The sequence below is a fragment of the Asparagus officinalis genome, chromosome 10, assembly GCF_001876935.1.
Source record: "Asparagus officinalis chromosome 10, Aspof.V1, whole genome shotgun sequence".
Classification (NCBI taxonomy): domain Eukaryota; kingdom Viridiplantae; phylum Streptophyta; class Magnoliopsida; order Asparagales; family Asparagaceae; genus Asparagus; species Asparagus officinalis.
Window position 1 is genome coordinate 40,015,578 of NC_033803.1, and position 15,837 is coordinate 40,031,414.

The 15,837-nt window shown below is 37.2% G+C and overlaps 1 protein-coding gene across 1 annotated transcript in view; it reads left to right on the top strand.

The window, feature by feature from the left end:
- The window catches only part of LOC109825539 (E3 ubiquitin ligase BIG BROTHER-like), a 16,575-nt gene continuing 1,136 nt past the window's right edge, over positions 399–15,837 (top strand). The window contains exons 1-7 of the mRNA XM_020392390.1: positions 399–503; positions 7,578–7,733; positions 9,365–9,614; positions 10,198–10,262; positions 10,355–10,396; positions 12,360–12,484; positions 14,620–14,728. Coding sequence (XP_020247979.1) covers positions 7,587–7,733; positions 9,365–9,614; positions 10,198–10,262; positions 10,355–10,396; positions 12,360–12,484; positions 14,620–14,728 — 738 coding nt within the window. The 5' untranslated portion in view covers positions 399–503; positions 7,578–7,586. The remainder of the gene's footprint in view (positions 504–7,577; positions 7,734–9,364; positions 9,615–10,197; positions 10,263–10,354; positions 10,397–12,359; positions 12,485–14,619; positions 14,729–15,837) is intronic.

The following is a 15,837-nucleotide window of genomic DNA, read 5'->3' on the forward strand; positions in this document are numbered from 1 at the left end:
CAAGAAATAGTTTTCTTATAATTCATTTCCTTATTTTTTTCGTCAATTAAACAACATCAAAACAAGTTTTCTTAAAAAACCACTCACATCATCCTATAATAAGATGACAACTCATCTCATATCATCTCCATTCTTTGATTTTTTTCTTTTTTTAGCAAACCAAATACTCTCAAAACAATTCTTCTTAGAAATAGTTTTCCATTTCTTTGATTTTCCAATTTTTTTAGGCAAACAAACAGACCCTAATACATTGTGACCATGAAATATCTAATCTAATCTAAACTAGTAAATTACTAGGATAGTGAAGTTCATAAGATTCCTTGAAAAGGGAAGGAATGGGGATAAATTCCAGACTCAGAAGCGGACACCACGTGTCAACGAACTGTCCATGGCGAAAAAGATGGGGGACCCACCTTAGAAAATTCCATGCTATATAGTACTTGACCATTTGCTGAGTCTGTCTCAGGGAAGAGACGAGCAGAAGGAAGAAGCCAATCCTTGAGGTGAAATATTTTTTCTGAAGATTTAATCATTTTTCTTGAAATTCTACCATTAGTTGAAAATCCATCTCGAATTTTCACTTATTTTTTCATGATTTGAAGGAAATTTGATCTGGGTCGACTTCATTTTTTTTAATTTATTGTTATCCATATGGGTAGTTCTAAGGTCTCTGCTAAATTTTCCATATTTGGGTTTGTAGAGAAAAGGCTTAATTTTGGATATGCTTCAGAGCTTGAAGCATATATTTTGATGAGTTTAGGGGTATTGTGTGATTTCCCTTTGGAAATCTTCACCATAGCTCAATTTTAGGATTTGTGGTTCAAATGAGCAACACAAATTAGGGGTCAGATTAGATTTTGAGGATAAGCTATATGCTGGAGGAGCTTTATTGGCCTGAGATACCAAATGTATAGTTAGTGGAGGAATCATCCTCACAAATTACTTATTTATAGGAAGCAATATTCTTAAGGGGGTGTTAGTCAATGCAAAATGGGATAATTGTTAAAGTGGAATAATTTTTTGCTAGTGAGATATTTTAGTGAAGAATTACAGGAAAACAGGTAGGAACCAGCAGACAGACTGGCGGGGGGCCGCCAACGTGCACACAGGCCTACTGGGTTTCGGAGATGAAGGCGGTCGACCGCCGCGGTCGACCGTGATTGACTGTAATTGTTTTCTGCTCTCGGGTTTGGTGTTAGGTCGACCGCCGCGGTTGACCGCGAGACCTGCGCGGTCGCCGCGGTCGACCGCCGAAGCGTTTTGGCTGGGTTCAGTTTCCAGACCCGTTTCGTTTTGGATTTGTATAAATACCCTTTGGGTGTTTTTTAGGATATGCAAGGCATGAGTTTTGAGCAGATTGAGAGGGTTTTCTTTGGGCTTCTAGTCTAGGAGCAATTGGAGAGATTAAGAGTGAGTTGTTGAGGGTTTTGGTGAGAGATTGTAACCCTAGTTTGTTCCTCTTGATTTCTAATAGTGAAAACTCCCCCCTCCTTGTCCCGTAGACGTAGGCATCTTGTCGAACCACGTAAAACTGATATTTGATTGTTTGTGCTATTGATTTTTGATTGTGGTTTATCTTTTTTTCGACGATTGGTTTGGGGTCTCGAGGCACAACAATTGGTATCAGAGCTCTGGGCAACGCTTGGTCTTTTTGGAGGTATAGATCAGTTGGGAAGTTCATCTAGAGCTTCGATTGGTGATAAAGATTGGATCTTTGTGGTAAAGTTTTTATCTTTTTTTAAGTTGGATCTATTTTCTATTTGTTCCGTAATTATTTATTGGGTGCTTTGAGATATATGACCGAAATAGATAAAAGTGGGGAGGGTTCTTCTAGTGGGAAGGTCGTCCAAAGTTTGAATATACATTCTATGAAAATAGATGTGGAAAAGTTCAACGGCACAAATAATTTTGGACTTTGGAGATGTGAAGTCATGGATACGCTAAATACGCAAAATTTGGTAGATACGTTGGAGTTGGACGAGAAACCGGCCGACATTGATGATAAGGTTTGGAATAAAATGAATAGAACGACGTGTGGTGTGATTAGGTCTTGCCTTTCTCAAGATCTAAAATATGATGTGATGAATGAAACTTCGGCAAAGAAGATTTGGGAAATCCTAGAGGGCAAATATTTGACGAAGAGAGCGTCGAAAATCGTTTGCATTTGAAGAGGAGGTTTTATCGCTTCCAATTGAAGAAGGTGACATCCATTAGTGATCACATGAACCACTATACGAAGCTACTTGCAGATTTGACGAATGTGGATGTTATAGTTGAAGATGAAGACAATGCATTGTTATTATTGAGTTCTTTGCCCGACGAGGAATATAAGACCTTCGTCCTCACTCTTATTAATGGGAAGACATCTCTTTCGTATAGTGAGGTCACCGCAGCCCTTGTGAACTATCAAATTTGAAAGAAAGACAAGGAGACTTCCATTGAGCCGGTTGCTGGTGCATTGGTTGCAAGAGCTAGAAGCCAAACCATAGTAGGAGGTCGCAGTTTAGAGGGGGGCATCCTACAGTTGGTAAGAATCAGTGTGCCTTTTGTAGAAAGGATGGACATTGGAAAGCCGAATGTCCAAAATTGCAAGCCGTGAAGAATAAAGGGAAAGCTATTCAAGTTTCAGAGGTAAATATTGCCAAGGCTAGTGGCGATATTTCAGATTCAGATTCTTCGGGCTATTCGTGCCCAGCTCTTCCGTCAGTTGATGTTGCCGACTCCACCGAGTGGATGTTGGATTCTGGTGCTACTTACCACATATGCCCTAGAAGGGATTGGTTCTCCAGCTTTCAGGAGTTGAAAAGAGGGGATGCTGTTCTTATGAGTAATGATCACAGATACCCTATTGATGGTATTGGTACCGTTCGGATTCGGATGAGTGACGGGATGATCCGGGAGTTGGCTGATGTGAGGTTCGTTCCTCAAATGAGGAAGAACATCATTTCACTTGGGGTATTGGAGGCAGCAGGCTATAGGGTGACTTTGACGGATTCTCGCTTGAAGATCACATCGGGGTCCATGATTGTGATGAAGGGCGTCAGGAGAAGTAACTTATATTATCTGCTTGGGAGCACGGTGATTGATAGAGCGCTGACGACTTCTATGGCTAGACTGTGGTATTGTTTGGTGCTGGGATATATTGTTGGTTATACCGTGCACAGATTGTTGAGGAGTGCTATGACCTGTAGATTGAAGTCCTGTGAGCACATTGGGATGAGCGAGAAGACCGAGGTGGAGTTTTGCACTTCTATCCACCGATCGAGGGGTCTTATTGGAGGTGTTTAGTCAGGCATTGGGGGGCTTTCCGAGGAGACATCATCGGGAGGTAATCGTTATTTTGTTTCCTATATTAGGGATTGTACTAGGCATATTTGGGTTGCAATCAAGTCCCGTTGGTATAAAGCCCTAGTAGTCCGCATCAATTGGAGGAGGTGTATGGGCAGAAAGGTTATCACTCGTACTTGTTCTAGTAAGGATCCTTTTTGCATTGGTGCCGAGCTCATGACAGTTGGAGACACTTCAGAGGAGAGGAGACAGTGGGGCGACGTGATGAGATGGCGGATTTAGTGGGCCGTTCTTTTCTGGAGGAGGATCGGCGTTGGTTGTCGAGCAGTGGATTTGGTATTCGGGCTTCAACACGATTGGGCTATCTTATGAGGTTGCCGACTGCTGCGTGTAGAGTTGTTAGATCTGGTGGAGCTGCAACACGATTGGGCTATCTTATGAGGTTGCCGACTGCTGCGTGTAGAGTTGTTAGATCTGGTGGAGCTGTTTTAGATTTTGGTCGGCGTCAGATATTTGGCTACCCAGCACTTGGTCACATGGTTGATGTGAGATTGAATTCGATTGTGTATTTTGGATTTAGAGGCTCGTTCGGCTATCAGTGGAGAGCTTCTGAGTTTGGTCTGAGCAGGTTTGTCACTTTGGATTCTCGGTAGGTGGAGAGTATTGATCAGGTCAGAGGGATATCGCAGCGGGTGGAGGGTGATGCTACTCCACATTGGGTGGGGATTTCCTCACATACTCCAGGTTATTCTGCATTGGTTGGGATTCCAGCTGAGGTGGCACAGCATGGGAGTCATTTATTTATGGGTGCAAATGATGAGGTGATTGATTTGGATGCAGCTGGTGGATATGTTTTGGATACGACCATTGTTTCATCTCAGGTGGAGGTGTTGGACTGTTTTCAGTTTGGGGTCGTCGATGATGCTATCAGTCGCAAGTTGGATTGAGGGTCTTTGGAGGCCATTTGGTGAACTACGTAAAGGCTTGATTTCTTGGGCAAGAGGATACGTAGGCAGTCTTTATGATGCAGCCGATTTGGTGAGCGACATCGACATTTGGGGTGAGTGTTTGCACTCCCATTTGGGTCTTAGCAAGTGAGACATTTGGTGTAGTCGGTGTAGGCTCAGTCGATTTGGTGAGTAGACACAGTTGGTTTGGGGTTGAGTGTTCGCACTCCCGTTTGGGTCTCGACATGTTGTGGATGGGGTCCGTTGTCATGAGTCCGTTGCCATGGCGTACTGGATGTAGCAGTTGAGGTATTGTTTTGATCGGTGTCGGCTCAGTTTTTTTGTGGAAACATTCGCCGAGGTGGAGAATTGAAGAATTACAGGAAAACAGGTAGGAACCAGCAGACAGACTGGCGGTCGACCGCCGTGGTCGACCGCCAACGTGCACGACCAGTCTTACTTGGTTTCGGAGATGCAAGGAGGTCGGACGCGATTGACTGTAATCGATTCTGCTCTCGGGTTTTTGGTTCGGTCGACCGTCGCGGTCGACCGCGAGACCTGCGCGGTCGACCGCCGCGGTCGACCGCCGAAGCGGTTTTGACTGGGTTCAGTTTCCAGACCCGTTTTGTTTTGGATTTGTATAAATACCCTTTGGGTGTTTTTTAGGATATGCAAAGCAGGAGTTTTGAGCAGATTGAGAGGGTTTTCTTTGGGTTTCTATTCTAGGAGCAATTGGAGAGATTAAGAGTGAGTTGTTGATGGTTTTGGTGAGAGATTGTAACCCTAGTTTGTTCCTCTTGATTTTTAATAGTGAAAACTCCCCTCTCCTTGCCCCGTGGACGTAGGCATCTTGCCGAACCACGTAAAACTGGTGTTTGATTGTTTGTGCTATTGATTTTTGGTTGTGGTTTATCTTTTTCTCGACGATTGGTTTGGGTTCTCGAGGTACAACATTTAGTGGGATAAATAGGAATAATTTTGTGAAGCGGGATATTTTGATAAAATAACGAGGGATAAATTTTTATAATCATGAAATATATATTTATGCATTTTGAAGATATAAATACTATTTATGTATTTTGAACTTACTATTGTTGATTGACAATTGCTTACAAGAATGTTCTTTACTATTAAATAACTTTTGGTTAGACTATAAGATATTGACAATTATTATTATAATGATGGTCTAATGATGGTGATAACCATAATAAGAAAGAAGTAAAGAAAGAAAAAAAATATAAAAAATAAAAAATAACAAAATAAATATGAGTTCTAGTTTTTTACCACCTAGTTCTAAGCTAAAACTTGGAATAATTTGAGAGACTAGAACTCTCAATTTCGTATAGAAAAATGAAAAATATGGAATAATTTTGTACCATTATCCCAATTCTACTTTTGTTAGAGTTCTACTTGACTAACACTGTAAAATTTTATTCTAGTTTTAGTTCTATGTGACTAACACTTTAAAAATTTATCCCACAGATTATCCCAGTTCCAATTTTAAGTTCTATGTGATTAACACCTTAAAAATTTATCCCATAGATTATCTCAATTTTAATTTTAAGTTCTAGGTGACTAACCCCCCTAAGCACTAAGCTTGCCCAAAATGAGCATTGGTGAACATTTAAAGAATCTGAGGGTGCTTCTGAATTCTTGGTGAACCTTCACTAGACCATGAAATTTAATCAATATCACCATTCTTGTTGCAGCCACCGGGGCCTGGCTCATGTGCTTAGAGGATATAGTTGGGCAGTAGAAGTTCATAGGTTCAAGACCGCTTACTTCGTTTTGTTCAAAGAAGAAATTAAAATAAAGCTAAGGATAAATTGCACTTAACCCCCTCATCTATACCTTCAATTGCATGTGATACCCTTCAACTCATTTACTAACACTTGGCATCCTGAGAAGACATTTTGAGAAAGATAAATTTCAAGTAAATCATGATCGTCTTCCTTCTGGTATGGCAACATCGCTTTACACTAAATTGAGGGGGATTTAGTACATCTGAAATTATAAAATGAGGGGGTTATGTGCAATTTATCTAAAAATAAATAAACATGATCGCCTTCCTCCTGACATGACAACATCTTCACATCAAGCGATCCAACAACGATTGACTCAGAACAACGTGACACCTTGATTCAGAAAGCAATGTTGGGCTCGTTCATCTCTGATCTTTCCTTTTTATCTTCTCCGATTGTACTTCTTCTACCCCTTTCTCTTTATGCATGTTTTGTGTCTATTTTACTAGTTAATAAGTTTCATGGCATCTTGCTTCGGTTACTAAAAAAAATTGTGGCAGTGATGTTGCTACTCTGAACCATGTACATGCTTGCTTGGTTTGATCAAGTTTCAAAAATGATGTCTACAAAAAAATTAATACCATGATAACACCTGTCGAATGTACTATTCTTCTGCATTATATTGAGGCTGGTAAGTTGTACCGGTTGATGATGAATTCAGTTTACAGATGATAACTTTTTTTTAGTAAATATAGATCAACACTTGTATTGCTTAGAAGAAGAATAAAGATCATAGAAGAGAGGACTCAACTAGAAATCTGAGCATCTAATAAATGACCTTTTCTCTTTTAAGGGTCTTGGTAAACTTGCAAATTGTACAATATCATACAAACCAGTAGATGACTCCTGTGATCAACTTCTGGCTATCTAGGTGTTCGCGAATTTTGTAGTATTGTCTATATTGTATTTAAAATTCTTTGACGTTGTAATTGTTTTGTTCCCTTCTATGATCCTGAATCCTTGGTCTTCGTTGTTTAAACTTCTTATTTTCTTTTTTGTACATAGTATTAACAATGACTTTCTAATATTTGGTTTGAGGTACTGCTTAATAATAACATCAAACTTATATAATACAACAAATTTTGGGATTTGTTTGACATTAGTCCTTAAATCTTTCACATTTTGCAACTAGTCCTTCAAAATTTTGAAAGTGTTATTAGGTCCCCCACTTTTACAGGTACTTTGAAATTAGTCTCTGAAATGATTGAAACTGTTATTAGGTCCCCAAACTTTAAGTTTTTTTGAAATTAATCCCTCCAATCAAGTGTAGAAGTAACGATTAGAGGGATTACTTTGAACGATTTATCACAACTGAGGGACCTAATACAAATTTCAGTGGTTTCAGGGACTAATGTCAAAATATGAAAGATTTTGGGGGATTAATATAAATTTAAAAAAAAACCCTAAATGTAATTCTTATAAGATTGAGAGTTAAAACTTCAAAGAAATGTCAACTTCTATTTCAATATTGATAAGTATATCGCTAGGCTGTTGCTTAATGGTCCTAAATTTATTTTCTTGTTTTCCTTTTTCCGACTAGGTGTCCATCATGCGTGTAGAACCTGATACAGATGGAAAAGAGCAAGTGAACGTGCATTATGTAAATAGCCCTGTCCCTTGTGTTGTTGAAGAAAATTTTGGAGGGTATTACGGTGATCATGATGACTTTGTGCTTGAGGAGGATCTTCAAGATCAGGTGTGTTTTAGATTAAATCTTTTGTTTTATGATATAAGGCTGTGTAGTTGGAGTTTAACAGAGATTTCCTGCTTATCTACACATCTATCTGTATGTACTATACTAATAAAGTAGCTGCCATTGGTTTGAAAATTGCAACCATTGGCACATAATTAGCTTTGTGACTTCTCATCTTCTATACGACTATACTATTACCTTTTCTTTTACTTCTCCCCATGCATTCTTTCTTTTTCTCTATAGCATCTCCATCTGAAATTAACATTAAACATTGAAAACATCTGACATTATTCATTCAAAGCACCTCCCTTGGAGAGTAAACCTACGTTCCAAGGCAGCAAGTTGTCTTTGTTACAGACTACCAAGACACAAAACCAAAACAAAAGGATTACATACAAACATTGTGTGCACACCTAAGAAAAATTGCACTATAGAAAATACAGTTAGTGACCCCTCATATATGCCATACCCATAGCATCCTGCCATATAAGCTGCTGAACAATCAAAGGAGTCTCGGATATATCAAAACGTTGTAATATTTACTCCATTGCATCGCACCGGTAAAATATACTTGCTGAATAAATTGGCAACCATTGGATACTTATTAATGTTACAGTAGCATAACTATAAGATACAGATACTCATTGTTAACGTAAAACAGTGTATATTCATAAAGCTTGCTGACTATGATCTATAGATAGATGCTCACATGTATAGGCATATATGCATGTAGAGGAAAGGTTACAGTGTATAATTGATGGAACAGTTATGATTTCAAAGTTTCCTGAGAAAAATGTATTGTGGCCCTTTCAAATTGGTGATCCCAACTGTTTATTATATTCTACTCACCTTAAAAAAATATAAACAAAAATCGAGATGTTTTAAAACTTAACTTCTATACTTATGGATTTATGATGCATAACCCATTTAGTTTGAGACCCTGTCGCAAACAGCTGATAAATTTTAGCACAACTTTGTTTTATCTCAACATATATTTATGATTCTGGATCACAATCCTTGTTGCCATCCATAAATTGATGATCCTACGTGTGTGGGAATCCTTGCATCAGATTGTAAATGCTATAACCTTTCCCATATATATTCTTTTATCAGCAAAGAAAGCATGCGATCTCCATAATTTCTGATGCAATCAGACATAGGAAGAAGCGAAATTGACAATTTATAGTCTAATAAGCTAGAAATCTGTCAACTTGGAAAAAATTTAGAGAGAGGTACTGAGACAAACAGCGCCTCTCAACTCTTAGAAGAGTAATTTTTTTCTTTTTGTGTTGGCTCAGTATGTGTCTGATCTCAAATGAAAATATAAATGAAAGAAAAAAAGAAGTGAAATGAAACATAACTAAGTTCCCACATTTAGTTGGTAAGAGTGTTGGCTGGTTGTTGTTTTACATCAGCAATTTGATGATCCCATATATGAATCAGCTGAACTTTGCATACTCAATGCGATATGGATAATGGCATCATTATTGAATTCTCTATTTAGTTTTGAGATTTTTGTATTATTTGACAATATCTCAGTGTAAAAGTAATCTACCGATTTCCACTTGGGGGAAAAAGGACAAGAAATCGCTGAACAGGGATGCTTATATGATGTATATGCAAATGTTTTGCAGGAAACTATCTATCTGTCATTGCAAAGGAGCAGTCAAAGGAACACTCAGATAAATGTACCCAGAGCTTCTTCAACTACTAATTTAAGAGCCAATCAGGATTCTGGCTCAAGCAGGGAAGAAAGAAATTCTTCAGAAACCATGAATGTTGAGGTACAGCTAGCAGTGGATGAAGCTTTAGCTAGAGAGTTACAAGAAAAGGAGGATCAGTTTGCTGGTACTTCTGTCGGTGAAACGGCTGGGATGGAAATAGGTATGACTGGAAGGCATGTTCAGAGTTTTGAAGACTATTTTATAGCTATGCAAGGAAGTTTGTGAAGTTGTTCTTGTTGATTCCTTAATTATGAATCTATTTTATTTTGGTTAGACTGTTCATAGTTATTTCTTCATCTCATGTCAGAGGAAATGAATATGGTGATGTGGTACTAGAGAGTTAGTTCTTCACAGGTTTTTTTCCTTATATTTTAAAATTTTTGGGAAGGGGGTGCTGTAAAAGAGTAGGAACACCAACCCCTCCCCCTCTCCAAAAAAACCCAAAAAACAAAAAAACAAAAACATTATAGTTATGTTCTTATTCATCTTCCAGTAGTTAATCCATGGATATTATGTATTACACAATTAGGGTAAATTATCCCCTATGGTTTGTAGGAACGCAGAATATCCCCTTCAGGTTTTAAAAAGTGTCATTTTATCGACAAGAATTACCTTTCGGGTTTGTCACTTATGCAAACGGAAGGGGGATTTTCTGTATTTATTCGCATGATTACCTTAAAATAGCTATAATGAAGTATGTAATTATTCTAATTTCTGAATTTTTCCTTGTGTGGTCTTTAAAGAGGGTAGCGGTACAGAATCTTCTGCAGGAAATGGAGAAGGCATTTCTACTGAAACACCGGCTCAGGTAAGACGCATTAGCTGCATTTTGCCAATTCATCTTCTTGTGTCGCCAGTCACATCATATAATTGGAATGACAGTTCCTCTTTCTGTCACAGGTTGCAAGAGAAGATGTTGACCCGGATAATATGACCTATGAGGTAAAGTCTATATGCAACTACTGCAACAAAGAAAATCTTGGTAAAATCTCTGAAGAATACAAGATGATGCTGTAGGTTTGAATATTTTTGATACTTACTTGTTTCGAGGTTTATATACACAAAGGTCTCTATTTTGTCCAAGAACTAGATCAGAGTTCATCTAGGTTGCTATGATCATCAACCAAAAAACAAAAACAAAAAAAAAGGAAAGAAAAAGAATGCCAAAGGTTATGTGGTTCACTAAAGTAGTTGTACAGCAAAGGTTTTGGAGAACGTTCCACTTATTAGGAGAAAGAGTTATAAAAGAGGCTCAGTCTATTCTCACCAAAGCTCTTACAAATATACATTATCTTTTTCCAGAAAAAGCACACACCTGCAAGGCTCCAAAACTGGGAATATATATAGGCTAAATTACCAGATTGGTATTAAAAATAGCACCTACTAACCAGATTGATATTAAAAGTAATTTTGATGACGATAAGGTATTTAAAGTTGCATAATGAGACAAATAGGTTCAAAAGTAAATTTTCCAGCCATTTGCCTTGCGACCACACAAGATACCTGCTGCCTATGCTTGGGTGACATATTTATGAAGATGTAACAACTTAAGTTAATCTCATTGAACCCATTAAAAGGAGGAATTTTTAAATTAGAGTAAAAGAAGAGACTTCTTTAATTTGAAATTTTTTTTCTCCTTCTTCCTTCAAATTGGGGGTTTTTCATTGTTTGAGCTCAAAGAATCTATGTTCTCCAGCAACGGAGAACCCCCAATTTAATAGAAGAATGAGAAGAAGCCCCTAAATTAAAAACTCTCACTTTTCTTTTACACTAATTTGAAAATAATTTTCCTAATGGTTTGAATTAGGCTAACTACAGCTGCTACGTCATTGTAAATACATCTCATAAGCATCTCATGACAGATTATGTGACTGGTCAACTGAAAGTTTGCCCGAAAAATTTATTTTTAGGTCAATTTGTCACGTCATGCAAGTTTAAGTACCTTATCATCGCCAGAATTACTTTTAATACCAATCTGGTTACTAGATGCTATTTTTAACACAAATCTGGTAATTGTATTTGTATATATATATATATATATATATATATATATATACATACATACAAATTCTTGACAAAGCATTAAATCCTGACCATGAAGGACTGGTACAATTAGAGTTAAGAATATTGTTAAGTCGCACACTGTCGATCGCAGTTTGGAGTGGAGTTTACTTGCTGAACTGCACCCTTAATAGACTAAGACCAGAAATCCAAGTCTGAGGAGGCTTCTATTATAGCCTCATGCATGAATATCAATTGTATGCATGTATTTCTGAATGCTATTAGGAAAGCAATTAATGGTGTCTGAACTCATGGTCCACCTGACTTTTTTTATTAGACTGTTGACATGCATTAGACCTCAAGAAGCAGCACACATGTAACTAAATCCAGCATTAATTGAGGTTCCCTTTAGTTATCACATTTACTCCTTTGTGTGACTTGGTTTGTATGCAAAGCCCAGCCACTATTTCTATTTGGGCTTGCCTTAACTAGATATAAGCCAAGATGGAGATTAGGACTGTCTCGCATCCATTAAGTTTTAAGCGTGACTTTGAACTCATACTGAAAAGATGTTTTGAATATATTTTTTCATGACTCAGATATGGTTTAACCTGAAGTTAATTCTTTTGAGTTCATGTGGATCCAAATAGACTAGCAATTTAGCATAATTCATTTCTGGTCATGGGCATGCAATACAACAATTAGTGTGAAGAACGGTATCTTTTTCTATTATCAAGAACGAGCCGACAATTCAATAATAGGTACACTTGCGTTGGCTTTTTATGTGAGAAATGAAACCCTTGGACCATGGAAAATCAAATTTCTTGTTATTTGTTTTGTATTTTCCTAGTTAGTTATGGTTATGTTTGATAACATCTCATAAAGTTTTTAATTCTTATTTTAGGAGCTGCAAACATTAACTGAAGCCATAGGTACTGAAAGCAGAGGTTTATCAGAGGAGCTTATATCCTATTTGCCATCATCTACTTACAAAACAGGACCATTTTCCAAAAGAGATGAATATGAAGAGTATGTTGCCACTAGATTATTATTATTTTTTTATCAAATTGAATTTCTATGTTATTTATATAGTTGATTAGGTGCTATTGTACATTCTCTGCCTAGATTTTCATTATACTCATATGTGGGGCATTAACATCATGCAAGTTATTAGGGTCTGTTAGAACATATGCTCTCTAAACGATAGCATTTCTATGTGTGTCCCTCAATCGATTATGCCACATAAGTTGTGTAATACAAAGAAGCACATCTGTGGAAAAAATGAACTCTGAAAGTACAGTTCCTGAATATTGGAGCCTTATAAACTTGGGTCGACAGGGAAATGTTTTTTCTGTACAGTGTATTCTTTACAGATCTGCATAATCCACTTTCATTAACTCGTTTGGTCTGGCATAAAACTCATTATAACTAACATCACATGCCGAGCATCAACAAACTTCCTGTGTTACGTAATTTGCAATATCATAGAAACCATTTTAACAAATGGGGCAAAAAAAATGATGTCAATAAGATAAACCGATTTTACATGTGACTGGCCATTTATTCCGCAATCTTGGTAAGTTGCATCTATAAAATTATAGGGGAAAAAGAAGAGTAACTATAAAATTGTCATTGGGACAATCTCTCCATTGTAATTGATGATCAAATTGCTAGTATTGACCATCTTTTTGTTCATTAATCGAGACTGTTATCATGGCAAGGACAACTAGACAAGGTTATTATCTCATTTGGATCTCTTTTGTTGTTACATCTCATCTGCTATTATTGAGTTATGAACTCTGACATAAAGAATTTTAGCAGCAAATGTCTGCATTAATTTAATAAAATCAGATAACACTTGAACATTTGATAGAACTGTGGGTGAGCATCATCAGTTATACTTATATTTCTTCTCCATTGCAAATACACTAGGCTGTTTACTATCTTCTTTTGGCATTTTCTGTGCCCTACAACGACAACAATAAAACCTTTATTCCAAATTTTTGGGTGGGCCAGATGTATCCTATTCTTCAGTTTTGTTCTTTTTGGGGCTATCTTCTCGTTAGCCGCTATTGCATCCTTCGTAATTGCTTCGAAGCAAATTCTTTTAGGTCTACCTCTAGTCCTCCTTGCTCCATTAATTATGTTCTTATCATCTATTCGAATTGGTGTGTGTTTTTGCCTTCTTTGCACGTGGCTAAGCTAATCTCAATCAATTTTCTCTTATTTTATTCTCAATAGAAGCTAATCTCTAACCTCTTATTTTATTCTTATACTACTTAGTATATATCCACAAATCCATTGCAAGTTTGCAACACTCTTATTGTTTGCACTTACTATCTTCTAATTGCCCAGTGTTCTGTTCTATGAAGTAGTGATCTTATAACCGCCTTATAGATTGCAGGAAAAACATAGTTGCATGAGCTTGGTCAGAATTAGGAAAAATTGAGGAAAGGATCAATTATCTTATGTGAAGCACTGGTGGCATATTGTCTTTTATTTATTTTTTTCCCATACATCTTTAATTTCCATTGAGATCCTTAAAATGTTGAAACATTTTATGTTAGCAGTTCTTCTACATAACAGCTCCGAAATGGGATATAATGTGTTCATATATGCATATATCTAGGTGGAGTACTACTTAGCTTGGCGTTATCGATCATGCTACAGAGCATAGGTCTGGCAACAATTTGTAGGGAACATTTACAAAATATTTAATACATAATATTTGCATGTAAGCAACTGGAATTAATTTTTCTCACTAATGTGCTTAAGCGAACATGTGCTAGCTGTATGTCTTCCATACAAAAGGAAGATAAACATATCACAGAACTTCGTTTTCTAATAATTTTATTGACAATCCTTATAGGCATTTCGATTACTTAAATTGGAATTCAATTCCATCAGTTGGATATTGTCGCATAGTTTTTTTTTTATTACTGAATGCACACAACTGCCATTTTGTGTTATTTCATCAAGGATCCTTCTAACCGAGGGGAAAAAAAGCATATAATGGATCTTTAGATTGTTAAAAAGAGATTCAGGTTCATCGGATAGGTGTCTCGCATTGTTTTATTCAACATTATCAAGCTGAGAGAGATCATTTTACCCCTGTTGCAGTAGCAGTCTTGAATGTTTCTGATTGATGATGTTTGTCGATGCAGATGTGTGATATGTTACATGGCTTATGAAAAGCATGACAAACTAATCACATTACCCTGCCAACATCTATACCATAAACATTGTATTGCTCGTTGGTTGAAGATAAACAAGGTACTAGAATTTTGGTTCTTACAGTTTTTTTCTCTTTTTTTAGTGATATAGTTTCTAGCATTTACCCTTTTGTCTTAGATGTTTTATTTAACATTTTAATATATGTTGATGTTTGCCAAACAATTTCACCTTTCATAGGACATTGCATACATGTGGTACAATATTTGTATATATAATGGTATTGTCCATGTCAATGATCAATGAGTGGGTTGAGATTCTTTTCTTAACAGAATATGCAAAATATAAGTACCAGTCTCAAGTGAAGTTATCCATAAATCTTAGGTTGTTAGGTCTTGGATCTACATATACTCAGTGCTTAACGGTCCAGCGCCTGCTAGAATGAGCTATTTCACATGTGAAGACAGCATAAAAGGGAAAGAAATAGTTTCTATAATCTTCAGTATGTGATTTTAACCTGGAATATTTCGTCATATTTGAGTGCTCTGATACTATATCACTAACCACTAACCCAAAATTTTAAACTAACAAGTGGCATGTAAGAATTATGTTAAGTACTTCACCATGAAATGAAACTGGAATATAACCTCTTGTATTTCATGCACGTATGTAAAATAAGAGCACATCAAAATATGGTTTAACTACTAGTGGGGCACGCACTACGACTCTTTCTAGGGCTTACTATGAACTGTGGTTTAATGTTCATGCCATGTCCGTATTTTAGTTCTCGAGATTTTTTATCCTATGCATAAACTGATTTCGCATATAAGCTATAATTGGCCTAAAACTCATATTTGGCAGCTTAAGTAGGCATCTAATGTGCATTAAGACTGAGGATTTGTAGGTACATCATTCTTTTGTACCATTTGCAATTGAGATCACTCCAGCTCTATTTCATTATTGCTATATCTAATATGTCACGACATGTTATTGGAAATTTGACATGCACCCACTCCCGCCTCACACACACAAACACCCGCAAAGCACATACGGATGCATGCGCCCGCCCATCCGGACACCCATGCACGCGCATACGTCTGCGCACACACACAGTGCACACATGCATACACATACCTGCCTACATGGACACACGCCTGCACACAGCCCTCACATATATCCGCAAGCACACACACTGCGCACACATAGGCACT